Genomic DNA, 14,170 nt, shown 5'->3' with positions numbered 1-14,170 from the left:
TGTTTATTGACTTTCTCTCTGGTGCACATCCTTCCTCAAGGTGAGAGAACACCGAGGGGCGTCGCTGGTAGCGCGGTACCACCGGTGAAATGAGCCAGAGAGTTTGATCTGGATCCGTTCCGTCTTGCTGGATTCCCATCCTTGTGTTTCAGAGTGGTTGACCGGTCTTTGGAAGTCAACTAAAACATGAGAAATGACAGTAAAAACCATCCCCACGTGCCCTCTGCCCCCGTCACCACCAAGGAACAAGACCAGTCAGTCTCTCCTGGCTTTCTTTCTCTCAGGAAGCTATGGCGGAAGGTCAGAAGTGTTCACACAGCGCTTTTCGAGAAAGCTGATAGAGCCCGTAGAAACAGGATGTGCGTTCCTTCCGGCAGCTCTCTCTCGAAGCTTCGGTCTCTTCCCTCCTCTGTGTAAGCCCTCGGCAAGGCTGATGGAATGGAGTGATTGACAGCCATGTTGTCACGCAGGACGGAGAGTTTGTCTTTGAAATCTGAACTCCACTGGTTAGAGAATTTGTATTTTATAGCACAGTGAGAAAAGATCTTAAAAATCTTGGCATTTGGATAATTACGCAGGCACCGATGTTGGCATGCCCTCGTTCAGTGCCTCCAGCTTGTAGCAGCAGAGAAGGTTGGCCCTAGTCCCATGTTGATTTTGCCTCCCTCCTGTGCCGTTGTTAGAAGTTGAGCTATAATTCACATACCATAAAAGCCACCCTCTTAAACTGTACTTTCAGCTTCGATGAGTTTTAGTTTATTCACAGGGTTGTCCAGAACATTGTCGTCACTCCAAGAACAAACCCCGTACCTGTGTCCAGCCGCTTCCCCTTCCTTCCTCCCCTCAACCACAGATCTGCTTTCTGTCTGCTGGACATTTCATCCAAATGGACAAATATTTGTCCTTTTCTGTTTGCCTTCTTTCACTCAGCATCATGTTAGCTTCATGTGTTCAGGGTTCACCCACATGGTGGCTTGGGTCAAATATTTTTTGATCTTCTCTGATGTTCTTATGGCTGAATGATACTCTGTTGTATGGGTAGAGCCGTACTTGGTTCTGGTAGTAATGACCAATGAACTCCCCCAGCTCTGCCAGGCCTTGTGCTGGGAGCTGTATGGTGTGTGCACCAGAGACTGCCAACCAGGCGCCCGAGGATCTCGCAGTCTATAGAAAAGAATGAAAAAGCGAGGGGAAAGGCGCCTGATTTGAGCTCAGGGCTCGGTCTCTGGTAGTGGGTCAAGTCCTGAGTATGCCTCCGCGCTGGGCGGGGGAGCCTGCTTGGATTTCTGCCTTTGCTGTTCCCTGTTCCAAGCTCTCTATCTTTAATAAAAATAATAATAATAATAGTAATAATAAAGCTAGGAATAGAATAACTAATGTAAATACCGGTTGGAGAAAAGTTTGGAGGAAAAAGCAAATGACGAACGCTTTTTGGGAAAAATGAGGAATGCAGTTGGTATTTTTCATTGTGGAAAGAATATGTGTAAAAATAGGAGGTATTGACTGAAAGCCAAGTAATGTGTTGTTCATGTCTGTCGGGTTGGGCTTTTTGAGGGATGTTGAACCAAAGAGTAACTGCAAAGTTAACCGCCTACATCAGCAAGAGTATGCAGTAGGGGTGTGATGAAAGGGGAGACATGTGTGAAGAAGGGGAGGGGTCAGACGGAAGGGGTGTAAGTCGGAGGGGAGGGGCCATTCGGAAGGGGAGGGATATGTGACTGAAGAAAGGAGTGTGAGGAAAAAGGGCCTGCGCAGGATTCAAATCGGCAGGAGCAGATGGAATGGGAGGGGTGTGTGGCGGAAGAGGCGGGGCCCCAAATAAGGGGTGGGGTGTGATGGAAGAGGTGGAGCCCGAAGTATGGGGCGGGGTGTGTGACATAAGGGGAGGGGTCTGATGGAAGAGGTGGGGCCCTAGGGAAGGGGAGAAGTAAAACAGGGAAGGCGCGGTTTGTGACGGAAGACATTGGGCCCTATGGAAGGGGAGGGTTCTGTGACGGAAGGGGCGTGGTGCCTGACCGAAGAGGAGGAGCCGAAAAATTAAGGGGCGGGGTGTGGCGAAAGAGGAAGGTCCGAATTAAGGGGCAGGGTGTGCGAGGGAAAGGATGGTGCCCTACGGAAATGGGAGCAGTATGTGACGAAAGGGGAATGGGGCAAGATGGAAGAGGTGGTGCCTGTGGCAGAAAAGGAGGGCCCAAAAATACGGGGCGGGGTGTGCGGGGGAAGGAGTGGGGCCCTGAGTAAGAGGAGGAGTATGAGAAAAAAGGGGCATGGTTTATGACGGAAGAGGTGTGGCCCTTAGGAAAGGGAGGGTTTTGTGACAGAAGGAACATGGAGCCTGAAGGAAGAGGCGGGCCCCAAGTTACGGCCCATGGTGTTTTGCAGAAGGGGCGGGGTGTGAGGCCGAGGGGGAGGGGTCTCGTGGAAGGGGTTGGACATTACGGAAGAGGAGGGGTGTGTGCTGGAAAGGGCGTGGTGCGTGAAGGAAGAGGCAGGGCATGTGGCAGAAGAGGCGGGGCCCAAAGAAAGGGGCGTGGTGCATGACGTAAGGGGAGATGTCTGGTGGAAGGGGAGGAGCCCTACGGAAGGGGAGGAGCCCTACGGAAGGGGAGGAGCCCTACGGAAGGGGAGGAGCCCTACGGAAGGGGAGGAGCCCTACGGAAGGGGAGGAGCCCTACGGAAGGGGAGGAGTGTGGGGTGGAAGGTGCGGGGTCTGTGTCGGTAGATGTGGGGCCCTAAGGAAGGGGAGGGGTGTGCGGCGGAAGGGGAGGTGCCCAACGGAGGAGGCGTGGTGCGTGGCGGAAGGGGAGGTGCCCAACGGAGGAGGCGTGGTGCGTGGCGGAAGGGGAGGTGCCCAACGGAGGAGGCGTGGTGCGTGGCGGAAGGGGAGGTGCCCAACGGAGGAGGCGTGGTGCGTGGCGGAAGGGGAGGTGCCCAACGGAGGAGGCGTGGTGCGTGGAGGAAGGGGAGGTGCCCAACGGAGGAAGCGTGGTGCGTGGCGGAAGGGGAGGTGCCCGGCGGAAGGGGAGGGGCGTGGGACGGAAGGGGCGTGGTGCCTGACGGAAGAGGCGGGGCCCAGAAATGAGGGGCGGGGTGTGTGGCGGAAGGGGTGGGGCCCTAAGGAAGGGGAGGGGTGTGGGACGGAAGGGGCGTGGTGCCTGACGGAAGAGGCGGGGCCCAGAAGTGAGGGGCGGGGTGTGCGGCGGAAGGGGAGGGGTCTGGTGGAAGGGGCGGTGCCCTACGGAAGGGGCGTGGTGCGTGACTCACGGAAGAGGCGGGGCCCGAAGCAAGGGGCGGGGCCCGAAGCAAGGGGCGGGGTGTGTGAGGGAGTGGGAGGGGTCGGGTGGGAGGGGTGGGGCCCTAAGGTGGGGGCGGAGTACGTGACGGAAGGGGCGTGGTGCGTGGCGAAAGAGGCGGGGCCCGAGCGAAGGGGCGGGGCCTTGTGGACGGGGCGGGGTGTGATGGAAGACGGACAGGAGCGGGCGGGGCGCGAGGGGAGGGGAGGGGTTAGGTGGAAGGGGCGGTGTCCGGCCGCAGGGGTGGGTGGAGTCTTCCCTTGGTCGCCCGTCTTGGGAATCTTTAAGCGCTGTCCTTGCTCTCCAGTCTGGTATGTGGCGTGGCCGTCCCGGGCAGGAGTGGCCTAAGGAGGGGGGACGGGGCGCTCTGCTCAGAAACCAAAGCCTTGGCACGCTTCGTGTCCTAGGACGCTTCGGGCCGTTGGTGAAGATCCGCGCCTCCGACCTGGGCTGTGTGTCCCGACCACGGCCCTGGGGACAGTTTCAGGATGCCCTCTACCTGCCCCGGTCGGGGTGTCCCTGCGGCCACCCGCGTAGTCTTTGTAGAGGCTTCAGCGGCTCGCAGTATGTTGTGCCTCCCCGCGCGATCGTGGGCGCGGCGGGCTCCCCGGGGCGGGCTGGCGCGGCGGGATGGTGGGACGGTGCCATGCGCCCTCCCGACCCCACCTGACCACCCCACCCCTCCCACCCCACCCCACCCCACCCTACCCCAACCTACCCCACCCTCACCCACCCTCACGGAACCCAGCTGAATCTCAGGATGGTCCCTGCGCCAGGGGTGCACCCGGGGGCGTGAAGTCCCGGGGAGGGCGTCGCGAGGGTGGTGTTGTGGCCGATGTCAGAGAGATGACCGCCTGTGCTCTCTTGGAGGGTTTTTGTGGTCTTAGGGCCCACGTTTGGGGCTTCAGTCCACTCTGGACTTAGTTGTGCGTGCGGTATGAGGACGTGGTCCTGTGTCGTTCCTCGGCGCGTGGCCGTCCAGTCCTCCCCGGTGCCGCTTGTGGAAGAGACGGTGTCTCGCTGATCGTGTATCTTTTTTCTCCTTTGTTGAAGACTCCTTGACCTTGCAGTCACGGGTTTATTGCCGGGCTCTGTCTTCTGTCCTGTGGATCTGTGTGTCTGTTTCTTTCTGCCGGTCCCATATTGCTGTGATACTAGGGAGATCTCTTGACATCTGGGATCGCCGTAGCTCAAGGATGCTTTGGCTATTCGAGGTCCCGTGTGGTTCCCTACGGGTTTTAGGACGATGTGTTCTAGGTCTGTAAAAAAGAGAAGCTGTTGGTTGTGTTTGCTTTTGTTTTCTGTGTTTTGTTATTTTTTTAATTCAAGGATTTTTATTTATTTATTTGACAGACAGAGATCCCAAGTAGGCCGAGAAGCAGGCAGAGAGAGAGGAGGAAAGCAGGCTCCCTGCTGAGCAGAGAGCCCGATGCGGGGCTCGATCCCAGGACCCTGGGATCACGACCTGAGCCGAAGGCAGAGGCTTCGACCCACGGAGCCTTCCGGGCGCCCCAGGCTGTTGGTATTTTGATAGGCATTGCATTCAGTCTGTCGACTGTCTGGGTTGTATGGGCCTTTTATGGACACCCTTCCAACCCGCAAACATGGGCTGTCTGTTCCGTCTGTTGGTGTGTCCTCTTTGATGTCTTTCGTGAGTATTTTCTAGTGTCCGGAGCACAGATCTCTCGCTTCTTTGGTGAAGTTTATTCCTAGGTGTTTTCCCGCTTTGGGTGCCATCGTCCATGGGCCTGCCTGTTTTCTTTTTTTTAGAAAGATTTTATTTATGTGTTGGAGAGAGAGTGAGAGAGAACCCAAGAGGGGGCAGGGAGGGGTGGAGGGGGAGAAGGAGAGAAGCAGACTCCCCGCCTAGCGGGGAGCCCCGTGCGGGGCTCGATCCCAGGACCCTGAGGGCATGACCGGAGCCGAAGGCAGACGCTTCGCCCGTGGAGCCACCCAGGCGCCCTGGGATTGTTTGCTTCATCTCCCTTTCTGCTTCTTCCTGTTCGAAAGGCAGGGGATGTCTCTGTATGGACTTTGCCGCCTACCACCTTCCTGGATTCGTTGATGAGTTCCAGTCGGGTCTCCTGGAGTCTGGCAGGTCTCTTGCCTATGCTACGTCGTGTCATCTGCACGTAGTGAGAGCCTTACTTCTTTCTTCCCCATGTAGATGCCATTTCCGTGTTCCTTCTTACGTGATGCTATGGCTGGACTTGCAGGACGGTTTGGACTGACCGCGGTGAGAGTCGACCTCCTCGTCGCGCTCCTCCTCGTCCGGGGAAAGGTCTCCGCGTGCTCCCCGCCGAGTGTGAGGTTGGCTCCGGGCTTTCCTCGGGCAGCCTTTATTAGGCGGGTGCTTGTTCCCTGTAAACCTACTTCGTTTAGGGCTTCCCCCGGCGCCCCCCCCCCCCCCACTATCTTATTTATTTATCTGACACAGAGAAGAGAGAGCGCGCACAGGCAGGGGGAGAGGCGGAGGGAGAATCGGGCTGCTCCCCGCGGAGCAGGGAGCCAGAAGCGGGGCTCAGTCCCAGTACCCTGAGATCAGGTCCTGAGCCAGAGGCAGAGGCTGAACTGAACTGACCGAGCCACCCAGGTGTCCCCGTTGAGGGCTTGTGTCCCGCATGCATGTTGCTGTGGGTCGAAAGCTTTTTCTCCGTCTGTTGAAACGATCCTGCGGTTTTTATCCTTTCTCCAGTTTGTTTTTTTAATCCTTTCTCTTGTCGGTGTGATGTATCGTGTTGGCCGATTGGCAAATAGGGAACCGATCTTGCATCCAGGACTACATCTCGCTTCCAGGTGGTGAGTGGTTTCCCTAAGGCGTTGTCCGAGTGTGTTGGCCCGTCGTTTTTGAGGATGCTTGCCTCTGTGTTCATCAGAGATGCTGGCCTGCATCTCTCTCTCCTCTTCTCTCTCTCCCTTTTTCTTTGAATTTTGATCTTTGTTTTGCTTTGAAGACTTGATTGATCGGTTGATGGGTTGATTTGTCAGATCCCATGTAGGCGGGGCGGCGGGCAGAGAGAGAGGAAGGGAAGCAGGCTCCCCGCTGAGCGGAGAGGCCGATGCGATGCGGGGGCCGGATCCCAGGAAGGACCCTGAGGTCATGCCTGGAGCAGAAGGCAGAGGCTTTCACCCAGTGAGCCCGCCAGGCGCCCCTCCCCTTTGTGAAAAGCATGTGGTTTTAGGAGGAGCCACTGCAAAGTCAGCCACCCCCATCAGCCAAGGTATGCAGTAGGGGTGCGATGGCAGGGGAGGGGTCTGATGGAAGGGTTGGGACCCTGGGGAAGGGGTGTGTGACGGAGGGGAGGGGCTCTCCCTAACTGGTGGGAAAAGTGACAGACGAGGGGGCGGAAGTGGCGGGGGCCGATGGAATGGGCGGTGTGTGTGTGACGGAAGGGGTCCGATGGGAGGGGTGGGGTCGGACGGAAGGGGCGGGGTGCGTGCCGGCGGAGGCGGGGCCCGAACGAAGGGGCTTGGTAGGTGACGTAAGGGGAGGTGTCTGATGGAAGGGGTGGGGCCCTATGGAAGGGGAGGAGTGTGGGGTGGAAGGGGCGGGGTCTGTGTCGGTAGAGGTGGGGCCCTAAGGAAGGGGAGGGGTGTGCGGCGGAAGGGGAGGCGGGGCCCGACCTAAGGGGCGGGGTGTGCGGCGGAAGGGGCGGTGCGCTACGGAAGGGGCGTGGTGCGTGATGGAAGGGGCGGGGCCCGAAGCAAGGGGCGGGGTGTGCGGCAGAAGGGGTGGGGCCCTACGGAAGGGGAGGGGTGTGGGACGGAAGGGGCGTGGTGCGTGACGGAAGAGGTGGGGCCCGAATTAAGGGGCGGGGTGTGCGGCGGAAGGGGAGGGGCCCTGCGGAAGGGGAGGGGCGTGGGACGGAAGGGGCGTGGTGCCTGACGGAAGAGGCGGGGCCCAGAAATGAGGGGCGGGGTGTGTGGCGGAAGGGGTGGGGCCCTAAGGAAGGGGAGGGGTGTGGGACGGAAGAGGCGGGGCCCAGAAATGAGGGGCGGGGTGTGTGGCGGAAGGGGAGGGGTCTGGTGGAAGGGGCGGTGCCCTACGGAAGGGGCGTGGTGCGTGACTCACGGAAGAGGCGTGGCCCGAAGCAAGGGGCGGGGTGTGTGAGGGAGTGGGAGGGGTGGGGCCCTAAGGAGGGGGCGGAGTACGTGACGGAAGGGGCGTGGTGCGTGGCGAAAGAGGCGGGGCCCGAGCGAAGGGGCGGGGCTTTGTGGACGGGGCGGGGTGTGATGGAAGACAGACAGGAGCGGGCGGGGCGCGAGGGGAGGGGAGGGGTTAGGTGGAAGGGGCGGGCTCCGGCCGCAGGGGTGGGTGGAGTCTTCCCTTGGTCGCCCGTCTTGGGAATCTTTAAGCGCTGTCCTTGCTCTCCAGTCTGGTATGTGGCGTGGCCGTCCCGGGCAGGAGTGGCCTAAGGAGGGGGGACGGGGCGCTCTGCTCAGAAACCAAAGCCTTGGCACGCTTCGTGTCCTAGGACGCTTCGGGCCGTTGGTGAAGATCCGCGCCTCCGACCTGGGCTGTGTGTCCCGACCACGGCCCTGGGGACAGTTTCAGGATGCCCTCTACCTGCCCCGGTCGGGGTGTCCCTGCGGCCACCCGCGTAGTCTTTGTAGAGGCTTCAGCGGCTCGCAGTATGTTGTGCCTCCCCGCGCGATCGTGGGCGCGGCGGGCTCCCCGGGGCGGGCTGGCGCGGCGGGATGGTGGGACGGTGCCATGCGCCCTCCCGACCCCACCTGACCACCCCACCCCTCCCACCCCACCCCACCCCACCCTACCCCAACCTACCCCACCCTCACCCACCCTCACGGAACCCAGCTGAATCTCAGGATGGTCCCTGCGCCAGGGGTGCACCCGGGGGCGTGAAGTCCCGGGGAGGGCGTCGCGAGGGTGGTGTTGTGGCCGATGTCAGAGAGATGACCGCCTGTGCTCTCTTGGAGGGTTTTTGTGGTCTTAGGGCCCACGTTTGGGGCTTCAGTCCACTCTGGACTTAGTTGTGCGTGCGGTATGAGGACGTGGTCCTGTGTCGTTCCTCGGCGCGTGGCCGTCCAGTCCTCCCCGGTGCCGCTTGTGGAAGAGACGGTGTCTCGCTGATCGTGTATCTTTTTTCTCCTTTGTTGAAGACTCCTTGACCTTGCAGTCACGGGTTTATTGCCGGGCTCTGTCTTCTGTCCTGTGGATCTGTGTGTCTGTTTCTTTCTGCCGGTCCCATATTGCTGTGATACTAGGGAGATCTCTTGACATCTGGGATCGCCGTAGCTCAAGGATGCTTTGGCTATTCGAGGTCCCGTGTGGTTCCCTACGGGTTTTAGGACGATGTGTTCTAGGTCTGTAAAAAAGAGAAGCTGTTGGTTGTGTTTGCTTTTGTTTTCTGTGTTTTGTTATTTTTTTAATTCAAGGATTTTTATTTATTTATTTGACAGACAGAGATCCCAAGTAGGCCGAGAAGCAGGCAGAGAGAGAGGAGGAAAGCAGGCTCCCTGCTGAGCAGAGAGCCCGATGCGGGGCTCGATCCCAGGACCCTGGGATCACGACCTGAGCCGAAGGCAGAGGCTTCGACCCACGGAGCCTTCCGGGCGCCCCAGGCTGTTGGTATTTTGATAGGCATTGCATTCAGTCTGTCGACTGTCTGGGTTGTATGGGCCTTTTATGGACACCCTTCCAACCCGCAAACATGGGCTGTCTGTTCCGTCTGTTGGTGTGTCCTCTTTGATGTCTTTCGTGAGTATTTTCTAGTGTCCGGAGCACAGATCTCTCGCTTCTTTGGTGAAGTTCATTCCTAGGTGTTTTCCCGCTTTGGGTGCCATCGTCCATGGGCCTGCCTGTTTTCTTTTTTTTAGAAAGATTTTATTTATGTGTTGGAGAGAGAGTGAGAGAGAACCCAAGAGGGGGCAGGGAGGGGTGGAGGGGGAGAAGGAGAGAAGCAGACTCCCCGCCTAGCGGGGAGCCCCGTGCGGGGCTCGATCCCAGGACCCTGAGGGCATGACCGGAGCCGAAGGCAGACGCTTCGCCCGTGGAGCCACCCAGGCGCCCTGGAATTGTTTGCTTCATCTCCCTTTCTGCTTCTTCCTGTTCGAAAGGCAGGGGATGTCTCTGTATGGATTTTGCCGCCTACCACCTTCCTGGATTCGTTGATGAGTTCCAGTCGGGTCTCCTGGAGTCTGGCAGGTCTCTTGCCTATGCTACGTCGTGTCATCTGCACGTAGTGAGAGCCTTACTTCTTTCTTCCCCATGTAGATGCCATTTCCGTGTTCCTTCTTACGTGATGCTATGGCTGGACTTGCAGGACGGTTTGGACTGACCGCGGTGAGAGTCGACCTCCTCGTCGCGCTCCTCCTCGTCCGGGGAAAGGTCTCCGCGTGCTCCCCGCCGAGTGTGAGGTTGGCTCTGGGCTTTCCTCGGGCAGCCTTTATTAGGCGGGTGCTTGTTCCCTGTAAACCTACTTCGTTTAGGGCTTCCCCCGGCGCCCCCCCCCCCCACTATCTTATTTATTTATCTGACACAGAGAAGAGAGAGCGCGCACAGGCAGGGGGAGAGGCGGAGGGAGAATCGGGCTGCTCCCCGCGGAGCAGGGAGCCAGAAGCGGGGCTCAGTCCCAGTACCCTGAGATCAGGTCCTGAGCCAGAGGCAGAGGCTGAACTGAACTGACCGAGCCACCCAGGTGTCCCCGTTGAGGGCTTGTGTCCCGCATGCATGTTGCTGTGGGTCGAAAGCTTTTTCTCCGTCTGTTGAAACGATCCTGCGGTTTTTATCCTTTCTCCAGTTTGTTTTTTTAATCCTTTCTCTTGTCGGTGTGATGTATCGTGTTGGCCGATTGGCAAATAGGGAACCGATCTTGCATCCAGGACTACATCTCGCTTCCAGGTGGTGAGTGGTTTCCCTAAGGCGTTGTCCGAGTGTGTTGGCCCGTCGTTTTTGAGGATGCTTGCCTCTGTGTTCATCAGAGATGCTGGCCTGCATCTCTCTCTCCTCTTCTCTCTCTCCCTTTTTCTTTGAATTTTGATCTTTGTTTTGCTTTGAAGACTTGATTGATCGGTTGATGGGTTGATTTGTCAGATCCCATGTAGGCGGGGCGGCGGGCAGAGAGAGAGGAAGGGAAGCAGGCTCCCCGCTGAGCGGAGAGGCCGATGCGATGCGGGGGCCGGATCCCAGGAAGGACCCTGAGGTCATGCCTGGAGCAGAAGGCAGAGGCTTTCACCCAGTGAGCCCGCCAGGCGCCCCTCCCCTTTGTGAAAAGCATGTGGTTTTAGGAGGAGCCACTGCAAAGTCAGCCACCCCCATCTGCCAAGGTATGCAGTAGGGGTGCGATGGCAGGGGAGGGGTCTGATGGAAGGGTTGGGACCCTGGGGAAGGGGTGTGTGACGGAGGGGAGGGGCTCTCCCTAACTGGTGGGAAAAGTGACAGACGAGGGGGCGGAAGTGGCGGGGGCCGATGGAATGGGCGGTGTGTGTGTGACGGAAGGGGTCCGATGGGAGGGGTGGGGTCGGACGGAAGGGGCGGGGTGCGTGCCGGCGGAGGCGGGGCCCGAACGAAGGGGCTTGGTAGGTGACGTAAGGGGAGGTGTCTGATGGAAGGGGTGGGGCCCTATGGAAGGGGAGGAGTGTGGGGTGGAAGGGGCGGGGTCTGTGTCGGTAGAGGTGGGGCCCTAAGGAAGGGGAGGGGTGTGCGGCGGAAGGGGAGGCGGGGCCCGACCTAAGGGGCGGGGTGTGCGGCGGAAGGGGCGGTGCGCTACGGAAGGGGCGTGGTGCGTGATGGAAGGGGCGGGGCCCGAAGCAAGGGGCGGGGTGTGCGGCAGAAGGGGTGGGGCCCTACGGAAGGGGAGGGGTGTGGGGCGGAAGGGGCGTGGTGCGTGACGGAAGAGGCGGGGCCCGAATTAAGGGGCGGGGTGTGCGGCGGAAGGGGAGGGGCCCTGCGGAAGGGGAGGGGCGTGGGGCGGAAGGGGCGTGGTGCCTGACGGAAGAGGCGGGGCCCAGAAATGAGGGGCGGGGTGTGTGGCGGAAGGGGTGGGGCCCTAAGGAAGGGGAGGGGTGTGGGACGGAAGGGGCGTGGTGCCTGACGGAAGAGGCGGGGCCCAGAAGTGAGGGGCGGGGTGTGCGGCGGAAGGGGAGGGGTCTGGTGGAAGGGGCGGTGCCCTACGGAAGGGGCGTGGTGCGTGACTCACGGAAGAGGCGGGGCCCGAAGCAAGGGGCGGGGTGTGTGAGGGAATGGGAGGGGTCGGGTGGGAGGGGTGGGGCCCTAAGGTGGGGGCGGAGTACGTGACGGAAGGGGCGTGGTGCGTGGCGAAAGAGGCGGGGCCCGATCGAAGGGGCGGGGCCTTGTGGACGGGGCGGGGTGTGATGGAAGACGGACAGGAGCGGGCGGGGCGCGAGGGGAGGGGAGGGGTTAGGTGGAAGGGGCGGGGTCCGGCCGCAGGGGTGGGTGGAGTCTTCCCTTGGTCGCCCGTCTTGGGAATCTTTAAGCGCTGTCCTTGCTCTCCAGTCTGGTATGTGGCGTGGCCGTCCCGGGCAGGAGTGGCCTAAGGAGGGGGGACGGGGCGCTCTGCTCAGAAACCAAAGCCTTGGCACGCTTCGTGGCCTAGGACGCTTCGGGCCGTTGGTGAAGATCCGCGCCTCCGACCTGGGCTGTGTGTCCCGACCACCGCCCTGGGGACAGTTTCAGGATGCCCTCTACCTGCCCCGGTCGGGGTGTCCCTGCGGCCACCCGCGTAGTCAGGCGTGGTGCCTGAGGCGGGGCCCAGAAATGAGGGGCGGGGTGTGCGGCGGTAGGGGAGGGGTCTGGTGGAAGGGGCGGTGCCCTACGGAAGGGGCGTGTTGCGTGACGGAAGGGGCGGGGCCCGAAGCAAGGGGCGGGGTGTGCGGCGGAAGGGGTGGGGCCCTACGGAAGGGGAGGGGTGTGGGACGGAAGGGGCGTGGTGCCTGACAGAAGAGGCGGGGCCCAGAAATGAGGGGCGGGGTGTGCGGCAGAAGGGGCGGGGTCTGGCGGAAGGGGAGGGGTCTGGTGGAAGGGGCGGTGCCCTACGGAAGGGGCATGGTGCCCTACGGCAGGGGCGTGGTGCGTGACTCACGGAAGAGGCGGGGCCCGAAGCAAGGGGCGGGGTGTGTGAGGGAGTTGGAGGGGTCGGGTGGGAGGGGTGGGGCCCTATGTTGGGGGCGGAATATGTGACGGTAGGGGCGTGGTGCGTGACGGAAGAGGCGGGGCCCGAATTAAGGGGTGGGGTGTGCGGCGGAAGGGGCGGTGCCCTACGGAAGGGGCGTGGTGCCTGACAGAAGAGGCGGGGCCCAAAGCAAGTGGCGGGGTGTGCGGCGGACGGGGTGGGGCCCTATGGAAGGGCTAGGGGTGTGGGACGGAAGGGGCGTGGTGCCTGATGGAAGAGGCGTGGCCCAGAAATGAGGGGCAGGGTGTGCGGCGGTAGGGGAGGGGTCTGGTGGAAGGGGCGGGGTCTGGTGGAAGGGGCGGTGCGCTACGGAAGCGGCGTGGTGCATGACGGAAGAGGCGGGGCCCGAGGCACGGGGCGGGGTGTGAGCGAGTGGGAGGGGTCTGGTGCGTGGGGTGGGACCCTAAGGTGGGCGCGGAGTATGTGACGGAAGGGGCGTGGTGCATTGCGAAAGAGGCGGGGCCCGAACTAAGGGGCGGGACCTTGTGGACGGTGCTCCCCGGGCCGACAGTCCAGGGCCCCGAGGCGGCCCTGTGTGCGCCGCTGGTGTGCATTCGGGCCACAGGTGCCCCGCGGTCTGGCCTGGGCGCACACATGGCTCCCGGTGCGGAGGCCTGGCAGAAAGGTCGCGGGGCTGAAGGTGCCCACGGGTCGTGCCCCGCTGGCCGACCAGAGCGTCTCTGAGGCGGCAGCATCGTCACAGGCTTTTCTCTTTCCCTCCCCAGGTTCCGAGGCCAGCACAGTTGAAATCCACGTCGCCAGGGAGCCCCGCCACGAAAGGGAGGTTGACTCTGTTCCCCAGCCCCGGGGAGACCTGTGAGGGGTGCAGCGGGTGTCTGGACGCCACGTCCTCGGCCTCGGCCTCCGTTTCTCGGTCTTCAGAAGCGCGTTCTGCCCCCAAATCTGCTGCCCCCACCCCGCAGGGTTTCCTCCCGAGGAGTGTCTGTGCGGCGAGGGTCCTCGAGCAGGGTCTGGAGCGGAGGGGGAGCGGCTTCTCCAGACGCTTGTGGCCCTTGGCTTTTCCGAGGGGGCCGCCGGCCGTGGGCGCGCAGATCCGGGCCTTGCAGAACTCGAGTGAATAAACGAGCATCGCTGTGACCGAGCCCCCGCCTGCTCGCGTGCTCCTGTCCCAACCACATCCGTGTGGGGCTCTTGAGCCAAGTGTGGACGCGGCCGCAAGGGGGGTGGCGGTGCCGGGGGTTGCAGGAGGACTGGGGCGGCCGCACTCGTGCCCTTCATGCGCCAGCTCTGCGTCCCCCGTGCAGCCGAGGGTCCCCTGCCAAGCAGGACACGGTCTGAGCAAACCTGGGAACCCGCTCTAGATCGCTGCATCGGTGGGAATCTTTCCGTCTGCAGGAATCTGGGCGCGCTCTGAAGCTTTAAGCGTGTGTTTTATTTCTGGGTGAAAGTGTCTGGCGTGCCCCGGAGCGGCTGGCCCCGTGGGTCCGTGTGGACCCAAAGGCAGACGCCAATGCCTCCGGACACCGCAGGCAGCTCGCCAACGTGACCCCTCTCTGGGCAGCCGACTCCCGGTTGCTTTAGAAAAGCTTCTAGAAGCTTCTAGAGTTGTACTGTTGGGAGACTTGTTTGCTGGCAGAGGGGCCTCCGGGCACAGCTGGACTGTGGTCAGGTGCCCAGGGCTGTGCGCCCCTAGGGGTGAACCCACTGTGACCCGAAGCGTCCCGGAGTTTCACGTGTGCACGTGTGGCTGCCTTCTTACTCTGT

At 61.4% G+C, this 14,170-nt stretch overlaps 1 protein-coding gene and 1 long non-coding RNA gene across 8 annotated transcripts in view; both read left to right on the top strand.

Moving 5' to 3' along the window:
• Positions 1–13,548, top strand: part of GPR143 (G protein-coupled receptor 143) — a 57,228-nt gene extending 43,680 nt beyond the window's left edge. For all 6 annotated transcript variants that reach the window (XM_059158301.1, XM_059158306.1, XM_059158304.1 and 3 more), the window contains one exon: positions 13,171–13,548. In XM_059158301.1, the coding sequence (XP_059014284.1) occupies positions 13,171–13,265 (95 nt within the window). In that variant the 3' untranslated portion in view covers positions 13,266–13,548. The remainder of the gene's footprint in view (positions 1–13,170) is intronic.
• Positions 7,580–10,573, top strand: LOC131821934 (uncharacterized). 2 transcript variants are annotated; one of them, XR_009350020.1, is made up of 4 exons: positions 7,580–7,925; positions 8,715–8,883; positions 9,529–9,671; positions 10,117–10,573. It is a non-coding gene; the product is annotated as an uncharacterized LOC131821934 (long non-coding RNA). The 2 variants fall into 2 exon arrangements; XR_009350021.1 differs by having other exon boundaries at positions 8,715–9,671.
• Positions 13,549–14,170: the final 622 nt, after the last annotated feature.

This window comes from Mustela lutreola, chromosome X (assembly GCF_030435805.1).
Source record: "Mustela lutreola isolate mMusLut2 chromosome X, mMusLut2.pri, whole genome shotgun sequence".
NCBI classification, from domain to species: Eukaryota; Metazoa; Chordata; class Mammalia; order Carnivora; family Mustelidae; genus Mustela; species Mustela lutreola.
Note: the sequence above shows the minus strand (reverse complement) of the source record. Positions and strands in the feature narration are given on the sequence as shown.